The following is a 14,658-nucleotide window of genomic DNA, read 5'->3' as shown; positions in this document are numbered from 1 at the left end:
TACGTATTTAGTGCAATTCCATTTTACTTAAATTTGATTTCAGTACACTGTCAAGACATTGATAAAATACTGTGGTCTGTGGTAATTTGGACTTTAGATCAGTTTAGTGGAGTACAGACTGCTTTAGGAGACTGGGGGAAAAAATCATCCTGAGAGCTAATTTGTAGCTATAACTAAAGAATAAAGCTGACATGAAAGCTAAGACATCTTTTACATACTGAGTGATATTCATCAGTCAGCTCTGAATGACTGTTTTGAAATAATCTTGTTCCTGCTAGATGTTTTTAGAAGGTTTATGTCTTTTATATAAATGCTAAAAAAATTTAGCCCAGCTTTTTGATAGGCAACCATGGAAGGCATGAGCTGAATTCTCTGCTGGAGAAACCTGGACAAGGGGCAGTCTTTAAATAGACTGTCAACAATGAGTCTGTCAGTAGCAGGTGTTAGAGGTGCATTATATGTGTGTGTACATATTGCCACCTATTTAGCATGAATTAAAATTATTTATATTTACATATCAGCATAAGCAACAGGGTCTTTTTGTCAGCTCCTGTAGTTTCATCATTTTATGAAGAGAAGAAAGTTTCAGGCACTGTTTTATGGACAAAGAAAAAAATGAAACACGTCACCTACTATTTTAAAACATCATCAGTTGCAGTGTAATCTGACTTTCTTTCTTTTCTGTAAACCTTTGTATTCTGTTTTCCTTGAGAGGTAAATATTTTTTATTAGAAATCATAAAACAGATAAATGCAGCATTCATCCAAGAAAGGAGTGCTTTCTTAACAGCTTTATTTCTAAAGGAAAGGATGGTTATAAGCAGTATGTCACATTAAAGTCGAGTAATATTAGTGAAAGTATGATGTTCAAAATGTAAGTTCAGATCCCAAAAATATCTAAATCATGCACTTTCTTGATTCAAAAGTATAAAACATTTGAATCACTTGGTTGTAATTGTGACCTTACATGCATTAAGTAGATTTTAACTGGCTTTCTGTTGACATACCTGATCTATACATTTCCTACAGGGTAGAACTCAAAGTATATTATTAACCATGTATCCTACATTTTCTAGGCCTTTTAAACTGCATTAACACCTGCCTGAGATGATTAACTTTCATGTCTAAATTTTCTTTCTGACTTAAATTTTTGTTAGATTAAATTGAAATTTGTGAAAGAAATGTAGTTGGGAATGTTCCTTTGCATACATAATTTGTTTCTAAACTGATGTTTATTTCCACAGTTTGATGTAATGCTATATAGCTGGTGAGCAAGGCTCAGATATGGCAGATGGTTGATTCTCTAAGAAAGAGTATTTTGTAAACTGTAGAAATATCCCTCAGGTACATTATAGTGCATCTTCTTTCTCCCCAAACTGAAAAGGAGGGAATATCAATGTTCTGGTATCACTGCTAATTTAATAGTACTACAGCAATGTGTATAAAGTTCCTGAGTTTGTGCTTTCTTCATATCTCCCATCTGCATGAAATATTCATTTTGCAGTTTTAACTATGCTTCATTAGCTTTGGGGGTTGCAATGCTCATTAAAAGATAAGAATTTGCACCTTACCAGTTCCATTCAAAGAAAATGAAAAGGAGTCTAAAGCTCCTACTTATTTGTAGGGTTTTGCTTCAGCATATTCAGGATAGTTGGATGCCTTTATGTGGATCTGTTCACCAGTTACAGCCAGTCTGCCATTCAAGCCAGTTCAATAAAATACTGAGAATCATAGATAAACATACAGTAGAATGCATATGACTTGTATTTTTAAGATGCAGTCAGTAAGTTTCAGAGGAGAGAGGTTTTGCTTTATTCTGAAGGCAAAGTTTTTGCTTTTTCTTTACCAGTCAGGAAAGAAAATAAACAGCAATCCCAACCCACTTGTTTTGCTGTCAGTTGGGCACAAGGCACAGGAAAGTAAGGTAAGTTCCTACTCTTTCTACTTGGCTCTGTCTTCAAATATTTGGTTGCTCTGTGGGTTTGGCATTTGGCTGTCAAGCCATGGAGCACATACCACTAAGTTACCACCAGAACTGAAACTGCCAACAAGCAGCCAAAGATTGAATGGGTGCTGACTCAGTTTAAACTGTCTGCCAGTAGAGATGGGATGTTTAGTCATTTGTAGAAGTCATTCCACAGTGGTGCTTTCCTAGAAAACATAAGAGTAGTTGAAGCTCTCAGTGAGAACCTTGTTCTTCAGACCTGACACAGCTTTGAGTTGTCAGAAGGTGGCATCATCCATGTCTCATTCCTAATTGAGTGGCCTGTAACAGATGCCATCATGAGATTGATCTTGATGGTGATCCCTCTGATTCTGACCGAAGGCGTTCAGCACACCTGTCCTCTTGTCCATAACTAACCTCTGTGCATTCAAACAGCTCATGAAAATAAAATAGCCACAGCAAAGCAATTTTTTTTTTTAAGTAGAAGTGTCAGTGAGCCAAAGGGAGAGGACATCTAATTTGGCTTCTTCATGTCACAAAGCCTAAAGAAGATCTCACATACAGTCTTAGTTTTGATATGTGCTGGAGAGTGGAGATAAAAATCCAAGTCCTTTGCTCCTGTTGGTGGCTTTTTCAACGAGCGCCTCTTTCTCTCTGTTGCTCTGCCTCCCCCTGCATTACTGGTTTGCTGAAAGTAGTGAGATTTGGCAGTGAAATCTTCCACATGGCTAACTGGAGATAAGAAGGAAAAATACTGTATTCCAGGAGTTTCACTGGGTTATTTAAGCACTTACTGAGGAGTATGTGAAGAGAGAACATGCTAGTCTGAAGACCTTGCGTTCGTTCGTAGCCTGGTGTGAAGTTCACACAAAGCATATTCTACTACATGTCCTCTGTAATTTAATATGTGATACTATATATGCTTTGGGTGGGTAGATCCCACTGGCCTTTGTTTAAATATGTCAAGTTTCAGACATAAATTTTGCAGCACCAAAATGAAAAATGTACTCAACTCTTGACACTGACTTTAAACTGTTTCATAATTTGTGTGCTTCCTGTTCTCTGACTTCAGATTCGATACAAGACCAATGAACCAGTATGGGAGGAAAACTTTACTTTCTTTGTACACAATCCCAAAAGACAAGATCTTGAAGTTGAGGTACGTTGTCTCGCTCTCACACTTTCTTTCCTAAGACATTGCAGTAGTAACATTCAGACATTAAAAGCTGTTATGAAATGAGACTTAATGGTGAACACCATAAAAATTATACTTTGTTTTTTTAAGACCAGGCTATGAAATGTTTGTTTCCATTTACTACTAAAAGAAAGACTATAACCAGACTCTCACTAGAAAAACATGGTTAATGATTGTCTTCTCTAAAAAAAACCAAACCAAACCAAAAAAACCCCCAAAAACTAAAAACCCAAACCCCAAAAAACAAGTAAATTATGGATACTTGTTTTGAACTAGCAGTCTTAATTACTAACAGAAGTTGCTGTTACATGTGGCTGATTTTATTCCTCTCTCATACCAAGGAAGCATTTGCTTTATCGAAACACTGAAGAAGATATTCTTTTACAATGCTGACATATCATTTTACATAGTTCAAAGCAACTGAAGTGTAAATGAGGGCTGTCTTAGTTACTCTTCCTCTTACAGTTGTGGGAATGCATTTTCACACAGAGTTTGGAAACCATGTAATTATTTTGACTGTGGATCAGGGAGATGTAGATGTGATGGTTAGCTCTGTTCTGCTTTTGATGTAGAAGGTAGGGTTGAAGAAACTAGGCATTGAGTGTAGTTGCTTTTACCTTCATCAATATAAAGTAATCTTAAAATCAAGGAAATTTGGTTTAAGAACGAACTACAGTATTGTTTGGATTTTATTTTTTTTAAATAAAAATGTAATTTCCTTTTCTTTCTCTTAATTCTTACAAAAGCAGATGATGCAAAATGACTTGGCTTTTGTGTTACTTCAGGTGAGGGATGAACAGCACCAGTGTTCTTTGGGGAACTTCAAGCTGCCTCTAAGCCAGTTGCTAGAGAGTGAAGACTTAACTATGCATCAGCGGTTCCACTTGAGCAACTCTGGTCCAAACAGCACTATAAACATGAAGATTGCACTCAGGGTACTCTGAAACTTTTCACACTGTAAATATCTGAATATTTAGGACTGTTGTGGCTCCTGGTCTGCTGGCTTTTTGAAGAAGATAATAGTACATTTCCTTTGATGTCAAATGCCAAGTGTCCTTAGTTGTTGCAGTGCTATCAGTACACAAAATAACTTTTAATTTAAAAATGTTCTATTTCAAAAACAGGCAGTGCTTCAAAAGAAACAGTGTCAGTTGCATTAATTAAAACTGAGGTTCCCCGTGGTTTTAGGTTTGGAAATCACATTTGGAATCTGAATTCCTTCAAATCTCTTGTGACTCAGTAGGGTACAGATCAGAAATCACCTTTGTCTAGAAATGGAACTGAGGTCTTGATGATTTAAAAGGAATAAAGTTTATGGGGAAAGGAAGTATGTTCATAGTACTGGAAAAATTCAAACCATCTTTCAAGCACACTGGAGTTTTGAAGACAAAATGTGCATACTTGAAAGTTGGTTTTCTTTTTCCCCAGCTAAATTATTTGATTTAATAAGGTAGTATATCTCTTTGCAAACACTGTCAAACTTATTTTTTCTTTTCTAAAACCCTTTGTTGTTTACATGTCATTAATAAATTAAAATAACCTATAAAAGAGAAAGCAAGGACAACGAGTGAGAAAAAATTGTGATGTAAGATTAAATTTCAAAAAACTAGAAGAAAGAAATAGAATAGCTTTCCAGATAGCTAGAGCTACAAATTAAATAGCACTTGCACCAGAAGCACAGAATATGGGAAGGGAATAATGAGAATAATTCTAAATTAATGGAGAATTTCACACTGTTTCAACGTTACTGCAGTTGCCACAAAGAAGGTGGAGCTGTGTTTTGCCATGCAAAACATTTCCTGTTATAGAGTGAATAAATGTGAATATTTTTGATTCTACTTTAGCATCTGAACTTTACAACTTGTCACCAGCCAGTACTCTTGTAGAAACAAATTTATTCCTGTTTTTTATACTCAAAATAGTAATCTTATCTGTATTTCTCCTGTATCTAGGTCCTTTCTCTTGAAAAGCAAGCGAGATCTCCAGATCATCAACACTCAGCCCAAGTAAAAAGGCCATCTGTTTCCAAAGATGCAAGAAAATCATCTTTTAAGCCTCAGGTTCCCGTCTCGCCTACACCTGATTCAAACAAGCCTGTTCCAGCTTCCCCAGTGACTGACAGTGATAAAAAAACTGATGCAGCTGAAAAAAGTCAGGCTCCCAATGCCAGCCCGCAGTGGCCGACGGATCTGAGCCGCAGTTCCTCCAGCCTTCACGCCTCCAACTTCTCCTACTCTCCCAGCCACCTGTCGGTCAAGGAGCCCACTCCCAGCATCGCCTCCGACATCTCCCTGCCCATCGCCACGCAGGAGCTGCGCCAGAGGCTCCGGCAGCTGGAGAAGTAGGGCCTGAATCACTTGGGTTTGCAGCACATCTAAGCTGGTTTACAAAAAATGTCGCCAGTGCAGCCAAAGGAGGAGTGCTTAGTTCTCACTGCAGTAATATTTTTCCACTGTTCTGTCACTGTGATTTTCTGCTTGTTCTCGGTACCTCAGTTAAGACAGATTCTGCAATTAGAAGTTACCCTGGCCATCGTCATCTGAAAGATAAAGTCCACCTAGTTCTCATGGCTGCACTCTGTAGTTCCATGCAATGGTTCCCTGTTTTCACCACTGAATCCTATTAGCATTAATTAAACCAATTAAGGTTGAATGTAGCTGGTATTTTTTAATTACTCAGAGAGATAGTTGACTACAAAGAATGTTAAATGAATAGTCAGTTACTGTTCAGTCAGACAGGATTGTTGCAGCCATGCTTCCTTAAATTCTTGATTTTTTTTTTTTAACTTGCCTCAATGGCAATGGGCAATGGGCAGCTGTACATACAAAGTACAGGCAGCTGAGCAGCAGTTCTGCTCTGAATGGGAGAGTGGAAACCATTCCTTCCCTACTCATGTACCTTCTCTGTGAATCTAATTAGAAATATTTTATTTTTTTATTTGTAAGGGATTGAACCGATTCATCTTTTTCTCTATCAGAGTTCACAAAATCAATACAATAATATAGGTTGGATGGAACCTCTGGAGGTCAGTCAGCCCTCTCTTCAAAGTTAGATCAGGTTTCTTGGGCCTTGTCCGAACAAGATTTAATATCTCCAAGGATGGAGATTCTATAAACCTTCTCAACAACTCTGGTGTTTAACTACTCCACTGTGAAAACATTTCTCATTTCTATTGAAATTTATCTTGCTGCAAGTTGTCTGTGACCTCTTGTTATTTTACTGTGTACAGCCCTGAGGAGTCAGACTCGATCTTCTCTAGAATGTCTGTTTTAAGTACTGAAAGGCTGCAGCTGAGTCTGCTCTTGGCTATCTCTTCAATTTGTGCAAATCCACCACCTGCTTATGAGCTCCAGACCCCCATTTATCTTTATGGTCCTCTGCTGACTTGTCTTCATTTTGCCAGTCTCTCTTCTGGCCCAAAACTGGGTTACACTTTGTTAATTATGATAAATATTGAAATACTACTCCTTATTTCATACACAAATGTCATAATTTCTCACTTGATAAGAGTGGTAAAGCTCCAGGTAAAGAGGTCATTTATTGCAGGCCACAAATTTTTAGGTTATTTTTTATCTTTTTGAACTAAGAAAATACTGAAATGCTTCATTCTAATTTTTAAAGGGAATTACTTGAGAATTTTAATGGAGCAGTCACTCTGTAGTAGGTATTCACAAGAGGCAGTCCTCTCCTTTGAAGTGACTTCAGGTGACTGAAAAATGCTAAATATGCCATATACTGTCCTGTGCAATATGGAAAAATATGGAATATATGGAAAATACTCATAGTAAGTTTACACAAACTAAAATGAGCATTTCATGGAGATGAGGGAGCTCTGCCTATTCAAAATTCTTAAACGTGGTGTTTGCTTTTTATTTAGGCATGACATGTATTTGTAAGTGTAAATTGATTCTAATCTTACTTTGATTGTGATATTAGCTATAGAAAAGGGAAGTGGTTGTGTTTATGCTGTGGTTTGAGCTTTAAGACAATAAGTGGGTTTAAGTATCACTATCTTAATCCCAAGAATATCTATATTGTTGTGATTGGCTCTGGGCCATAGGTAAGAGTAGCCCATCAGTGAGGTTTTCACTGCAGTTTGCACCACTGTTCTCTCCAATTTCCTATTGGAGAGAATTCCAATTGCTTTAATGTTTATTTTAGGGTAAGCAAGTTCTTTACTGATAATGGGTTTCAAAGTACTTAGGAGCAGCTGACCTCTAAACTGACAAGAATACCCGGCTTATTCTGGAGAGCAGAGTTTTTGGACAAGGAACATGAAACTTATGGGGACATGCTCATGTGCTCTCTTTCACATTGGTTTAGAGAAAAATTAAATGGATAATACATGATTTCTGGGAAAACTACCTGGCATATCTTTCAGTTGGGTCTTACTTTTAATACACATTTTAAAAACTAAGCGTAATGTTCTTCTTTTTCCTGCAGTGGAACAACCCTGGGGCAGTCTCCACTAGGACAGATTCAGCTAACAATTCGTCACAGTTCGCAAAGAAACAAATTGATTGTGGTGGTGCATTCCTGCAGGTGAGCACAAAATACCCAATTTCATTTTATATTTCTTTGTAAATTTTTCATAGCTTGCCTTGCTTTTAAATTGGTTGTCTTTGTTATTTTTAAGGTAACATATCTGTAAACATCAGAATCACTAAAAACTTTGTCGAAGATTTTGCTGTGATTTTGTATTTGTCTATTATGCTTCTGTCAGATTTTAAATGAAAATGACCTGTAGATTTTTATCAGCAGTGCCTGGAAGTTGTCTCTAAGAGACTGAATTTTGCACAGAATGGCTAAAACACATGATTTTTGAGAAGCCATATCAGGACTTTGATTTGGAATTTAGGAAACATTGTATTCCCACCTCTGCTGTCTGCTTACCATTTCTCTGGTGTTGAACAAGTCACTGCTTGGCGTTTGTTTTAGTTTTTGTTTTCCACTGCTGTTACCTGTGTGCTGTATCCTGCACACCTTACTTTGTGCAGGATGCTCCAGAACTGCTTCATGTACTAAATTAAGTGATAGTAGTGTAGACACTTACATTCAGCAATGTCCTGTTGATTTTCTAAGTGCTTTTCCTCATTTTTCATGGCCACAGAAATCTAATCGCGTTTTCAGAAGAAGGATCTGATCCGTACGTGCGAATGTATTTGCTGCCCGATAAGAGACGATCAGGAAGAAGAAAAACACATGTATCAAAGAAGACATTAAACCCAGTGTTTGATCAAATGTATGTTCTAAACTATGTGTAGTAGTTTTATGTCCTGTAATTACAAAGCTGTCGAATCAAGGTTTCTGAGCTTTCCTGAACAGATGAACTGTTGGAGCTCCTAGTTGTCACCATCAGATTTGACCACACCCTTCTCTTCTGCTATAATAGCTCTTCTGTCCTTCTATTCCCTGTTTTCACTACAGCCCTTCTTGCTGTTCCCAGCCACTTCTCTCCTTCCTGCCTTATCCTGCACCAGTTACATCCCCCCTGTGCTGGTAGCTAAGCAGCAGCGTGCACTCTGCTGGCAGGTGACCAGCACACGAGTGCCTTTGGCTGGCCAGTGCTGTTGGTGTCCCTTCCTGCCAGGAAGCATGTTTGGCTGGTTGCCTGGATGTTGCTACCTTCTCAGGGGGACTGGCCAGCCAGTGTCTCTTCATAGTCAAGTAGCTTGGTAGCACTTCTCAGCATCCAGGGAGTCAGGAAATTTCCTCATAAATTATATCCTGGGCCCAAATGTTGGAAGTTTTACAAACTTGTGCAGAAAAAGACTTATCCTTAAACTCTGCTTTTTGATAGTAGTTTCCCTCACACATCTGCCCCTTAGTTTCCCACGTATCACTTTTCAATTAAGACCTTTCTCTATAGACAGAAAATTAACTCAGGAAAAGCAACACTTCAATCCCTTCTGTCCGAGGGAGATCTGTAAGTCATTACTTAGAGGCTCTGGCAGGTTTTCCTGGTAGTGCAGGATTCTATCTCCTGTTCATTCCAGGTAATAGATTTATTTTACTGTGCCTTTCCAAGTAAAATGTATTGCAGAGCAATAAAGCTGTTTAGGAATTGTAGTGACAAATAGATGTAGGTTGTGGTATAACCTTGTCCTCACTTTCACAAAGTTTCTGCTGTAGCAAACAAAATGCATTCTTCCTTAAAAGTGGATGTGTTTCCTTAGTGTGCCAGAGAAGAAAAGAAGCTCTGGTTATCAAGTACCAAAGATCAGTAAGACTGACCAGTCTTTCCCTTTCGGAGAATACTGATACTGAGCTGTCAGAGTAGTAGGATTCCACATTCTCTTCTCTCTGGAATCAGTACTTGACTTTTCCCTTGTTTTGTTTTACCAATGCCTTCTAGATATCAAAAGTAACAGAAGTCTCAAACATTTGATGTTGATATTGAAGCAAAATTTTAGGCAAAACATGGGTTTTTTTTCTTCATTTGTCTCAGACCTCATTTTTTATCTGGGGAGGAGGATGGCTTGGTTTTGATTTGAATTGCTATTTAGCTGTAGGAGCTGACCTTGCACCTTGGGTACAGAATTCCCTCTAAAGCATCACTTTGCCTGCCAGGTTTGATTTCAGTGTTTCCCTGCCTGAAGTACAGAGAAGAACACTAGATGTAGCAGTGAAGAACAGTGGTGGATTCTTGTCCAAAGATAAAGGGCTGCTTGGCAAAGTAAGTTGACAATAAGCAAATTCTGTTAATACAGCATGTTATTAAATAAAGCTAAAATCCTCTTGAGATATGAGCTTGTTAGTGTTGATTGAAGCACCTGCGTCAGGTATGAGGCTTTCAAAAAATATGTCAAGCTTTAGTAAGGGAAGGAACAGACTGCAGAGCAGATAAAAAATGAGGCAGTAATCTCTTCTAGAGAGCATTAAGTTCACAGTAACAAAAGAAATGTGCTTGTCTGACTTAATAATCATATCACCAGAGAAAGGAAATAACCAGGAGAAACCAGATGATATCTCAGAAAATGTTCAAACAAAACTGGAAAGACAAGCAAGAATTCTTAGAGAAACACACAAGAAATTAAAATTCCAGTTTGTAAAATCCATGAGAAAGAACTGCTACTGGAGACATTCCCAGTACCACCACCAGCTGTAGTGTTTATGACTTCAGTGTTCTATAGGCACACAGTAAATCACCCCATTTCCTACCCATCTGATTTGGAGCATGAAAGAGGAATAGTATATTCCTGCACCCTTGAAAATTGTCATATTTGACCTCTGAAGAGGATGAGAGATACAGAATCATGGTCAGTTCATGGTGAAGAGCATCCTCAATTTTCCTGTTTTCCAGGAGGGCTATTGGCCATTGTCATGCTGTGAGGTGCTCTGGGACTGTGCCTCTGAAGGGTGTGGATTTTGAGGTCAAAAGCAGCAACTTGAAACTTTACTACATGTGGGGCAGGTAGCAGAGAGCTATGATGACAAGGATGTAAAATATATTGTTTACTAAGGGTGTTGCTTATGCTGGAGTTGACAGGATTGTCAGATTTGATCTTTAAAAGGCACACACAATACACTGATTGGTAATTTAACTTTCCACAGTTATTAATACCTCTGGCATCTGAAGAACTTGCTAAAGGCTGGACCCAGTGGTAAGTATATTTCCTTTATTAATAAAAATACTATATACAATAACAGCTATGTTAATAATAGTTTTAATAACACACGCTAAATATAAAAAAAATTCTTTTTCTTTTTTTTTTCCATTTTCAGGTATGATTTAACAGAAGATGGTACAAGGCCACATGGTGCAAGTTAGGCCCATGGATACTGGGAATTCCTCAAGCATAATTTTGCCAACCTTTATACATTTTTAACGCATTGATTTCACAGATGTACCAATATTATTTTTATAGTTTTACTGATTTAGTTCTTAGACACATCCCCAATAATTTTATAACACTTGGTCATTTTATGTAGACATAGCCTTTCTCATTGTTAAACTTTGTATTTTATTTTGCTAAACAGTTCTGTGAGTTACTGTAATGTGCAATAGTACAGTAAAGTAACCTTTTGTGTTTAAATTGACCTTTATGATGGCTGTACCTATTAGAAAGTGAAAAGAATATGTTCTGCTGTTTTCCTGCCTTGTTTTATATCTCACCAAGGTATACTGTACCATGTAAATATATACTATTTTTTTATAATTCTTTCATGCTGGCTTGAATTCAGAAGAAAATCAGATAAAGGATATAGTTATTTTCTTCTAAATGCATGTTAATTTCTTCAGATGAATCTCTTTTGTCTTTGCAGCACAATGGTCTTAATCATTTTGTGATACTCTGCAAAAACAAAGTGCAGAAAAACATTTTTACTTTATTGTGTTTCTGGCCCGGTGTGGCTGGCTTAAAATGTACAAAACATAAACATTTTAATATTTATATATAAATGTATTATTGAAAAATCATGCTATAGAATATTATAAATAAAAATGAGAATTCTATAAATACTGTATAAATAGAGGATGAGGTCCACGAATCACAGTTTCTAAATCTGAGTTTTCATTTAGTGGAGTAAACATAACAAAGAGTATGGTTATATTATACAGGTTGACTTGGATTTTGTTATTTATTCCTGTACTCTAGAGTACTAGACATGTGACCTTTTGAAGGTTTGAGGACATGGATTTTTCTGTATTATAAAGAAAATCTTTAACCACTTTGAGCTGTCCTTACCACCATGTTTCACTGATTTATGAGGTAAACAAATCAGCTTGCAATGTCAGTTCCTACAGCAGGCATATGTACAAGACATATGTTCCTTTTCTTATACAATACTATGCTAAAATAGTATGTTATGTGATACCTTCTGTAATACTCAAATGAACACCAAGAGGCAAGAAAATGGGAAACTGAGATGAAACTCACTTTTGCAGTTGCTTCAATGCTCCTCAGTGTGTTTGGTGCATGAACAAAATGCACTTCAGTGTTCCACACGGGTTTCCTGAGAAATCCTGGCGCTCTCCTGGAGCACTGCCATGGGCTGGGCCAGACTGCAGCAGTGTCACCATTAGCACAAACTGATCGAAGCAGGGAGCTGGGAGCTGAAGGGGGAGTATCAGCCCAAACAGCTGAGCTCATAACTCTAATTTTATGCATTATGGGGAATTTTTTTTGTATTCAGAACTGATTTTTCTTTTTTTGGCAAGTTTTCTTGACTGTTAGAAAAATGTGCATTAAGAATCCAAGAGAACAATTTGGCTCTTTTAGAGCCAAGGCCCTCATCCTTGGATAAGTATGCAATTAGACAAAGTATATTATTTAGCTAAGATTCTAGGATGATCTCTCAGCCAAGAAAGAATTTTAAAGCAGAATAATGAACTCCTGAAATTAGCTTTATCGTAAGACTACTGACAGAACCTTAACTCTAGGTGTAGAATATGCCTACATTACTAGATGTACCAAAGTGCCTACCATAGATGTAGCTTTTTAGTTTTTTCAAGTCTAAGAATTTCAGTATATGTCTGAATTCAGTTTAACATGAACATTTGTCATGGATGTGTGTGACACACACCCATACACCTCTATACAGTGATGGCCTTCTCATTGCCACGCTTTATACAAGACAACTTTATCACAAAATCTTGCACTGTAAATTGTACTGTTAGTGCTGTTACTGGACTGGGCAATAGGGAGAGATTCCTTGTAAGAAAACATTTCCATTTGAAGGCTTCACTCTATATTGGAATGTATGAGTATCTCAATGTATTCACTCACCTATTCATATAAAATATATTATGAAATGCATATTTTCTTTGCTAGTTCTCCATTAAAAAACTGTTAGGAATGGAAAGACAGAGAATGCTGTTAATGCCATGAAAATGCAGAACCTGAAAGCTGATCTAAATAAAGGAGGTCTAAGAGCAGCACCTTAGCATAATTGTCTTTTGCCTTGGTTCAGTCCAAGGTGGAAGGATTTTTGCTGTGCATCCTGGCCATCACTCCACAGAGTTTGATCTGTAGCCAACAACTAGGCTGTTAAATTAATTTGGTGTTTCAAGTATTAAGTAAAGTATGGGGACAGAAAACTCTGCACTTCAACAATAAAAAGTGGACATTCTGTCTTTTAAAGTTTCAAGGTGGAAAATAATGCCATGTTTGGGTAAATGTGAGATGATAGCACAAAGTGAGTAACTGAATTAAGTTTTCAAAATAGGTTTGACAGGACTTTCTAAAATAGCTCACTACCTAAAACTAGGGATAAGTTCTTAGACAGCCCACTTTCCATTCAGGAATCTGAAATGAAGAGACTGAATTGTCATTGCAGTTCAGCAACAATAATTTCTGTTGTTTGTAATCAGTCCTGGATGCCAGACTCTGTAGAAACATTCTCCTGAGTGAATTTGGATCAGCCTATGACTGCCTAGATGAGATTGATTCGTTTGATAGTAGATGGATCTTCTGTATTAAACTTACCAAATTCCGATTGTTCCGTTTATATGGAAGTAGGCAGGACAATTTTGCCTCTCGGCAAAAATTGCACCTCATTATCAAGTCATTTATTCAATATCAACTGATAGCTTTTCATGTAGTTCTTGTTTATCCTGTGCCTTAAAATATGAACATATGAAGATGTTTAAGAAATGGTTAAAAATAAGCTTTGTTACCTGTATATACCAACACATGTTCTCTACTATTGAAACTGTTTTTAGAATTACTCTGCTTCACTGTCAGGAAAACCAGCTTTCTGAACTCTAGCAGTGGTGTAACCTGGACTCAAATCAGCATGCATATCACTTGGAGTTGGACTAAACAAGTTTTAATTTTCTGTCTTGAATCCTTTATCAGAGCTGCAGCAAATGGTGAGAGTTGAAATGAGAACAAAGGGTAATCAATTTTGTACAGATTGCCTTTTTTGCTCATGTAATTCTACATTATGATGCATGTATTTATTCAATAAATGGTTCGTATGGAAGTCGGTGTGTTGCTTCCCTCTACACACACACTCCCTTTTCCTCTCTTTTGCATATCCCTGTCCTAATTGGTAACAGGATGAGGTGAATTTTTAAAATAGTTACGTATGCTGACTCCTCTAACCTGGAGAGCCTTACTGTAAGGTCTGTAGGCAGATTTTTGGGTCTTACATGAGAGAAAACGGAGTGAAAAGTGCAGGATACTTTATGGGGAATTCTGTGCTTCTTGTTCTAGAACAGATTCACACATAAGAATTAGTCAGCCCTTTGTTCAACTTCAGTGTCTAATTTTTTTTTTCTTCTAAATGAATTGATTGAATAAATTGTCATGATTCTAGCACTTACTAATCAGTTGTCATTAATTATGTTGTAGAACTGTATGTAATTGCCTTAGATTTAGAGTGAGCAGATTTCTACCTGCGGCATTCTTTCCTGTCTGTCACCTGCTTGGTAAGGCAGATCATGATGGAAAATGTAATGATGGACTGCATAAATAACAAAAGGGGTATTGGAGCCCCTATGACAGAAAAACTGCCATAGAAATTATGCTGTTTGCATTAAACATTAATTTATAATTCATTATGATACTATAATT

At 37.2% G+C, this 14,658-nt stretch overlaps 1 protein-coding gene across 4 annotated transcripts in view; it reads left to right on the top strand.

The window, feature by feature from the left end:
• Positions 1-14,065, top strand: part of ESYT2 (extended synaptotagmin 2) — a 79,406-nt gene extending 65,341 nt beyond the window's left edge. For all 4 annotated transcript variants that reach the window (XM_017819380.1, XM_017819379.1, XM_017819378.1 and 1 more), the window contains 9 exons: positions 1,849-1,923; positions 3,017-3,103; positions 3,925-4,074; positions 5,092-5,480; positions 7,583-7,681; positions 8,250-8,381; positions 9,710-9,815; positions 10,694-10,743; positions 10,865-14,065. In XM_017819380.1, the coding sequence (XP_017674869.1) occupies positions 1,849-1,923; positions 3,017-3,103; positions 3,925-4,074; positions 5,092-5,480; positions 7,583-7,681; positions 8,250-8,381; positions 9,710-9,815; positions 10,694-10,743; positions 10,865-10,910 (1,134 nt within the window). In that variant the 3' untranslated portion in view covers positions 10,911-14,065. The remainder of the gene's footprint in view (positions 1-1,848; positions 1,924-3,016; positions 3,104-3,924; positions 4,075-5,091; positions 5,481-7,582; positions 7,682-8,249; positions 8,382-9,709; positions 9,816-10,693; positions 10,744-10,864) is intronic.
• The last annotated feature ends 593 nt before the right edge of the window (positions 14,066-14,658 follow it).

Source organism: Lepidothrix coronata, unplaced genomic scaffold (genome assembly GCF_001604755.1).
Source record: "Lepidothrix coronata isolate B3197 unplaced genomic scaffold, Lepidothrix_coronata-1.0 Scaffold74, whole genome shotgun sequence".
Classification (NCBI taxonomy): Eukaryota; Metazoa; Chordata; class Aves; order Passeriformes; family Pipridae; genus Lepidothrix; species Lepidothrix coronata.
This window is presented reverse-complemented; position numbering and strand designations above follow the sequence as displayed.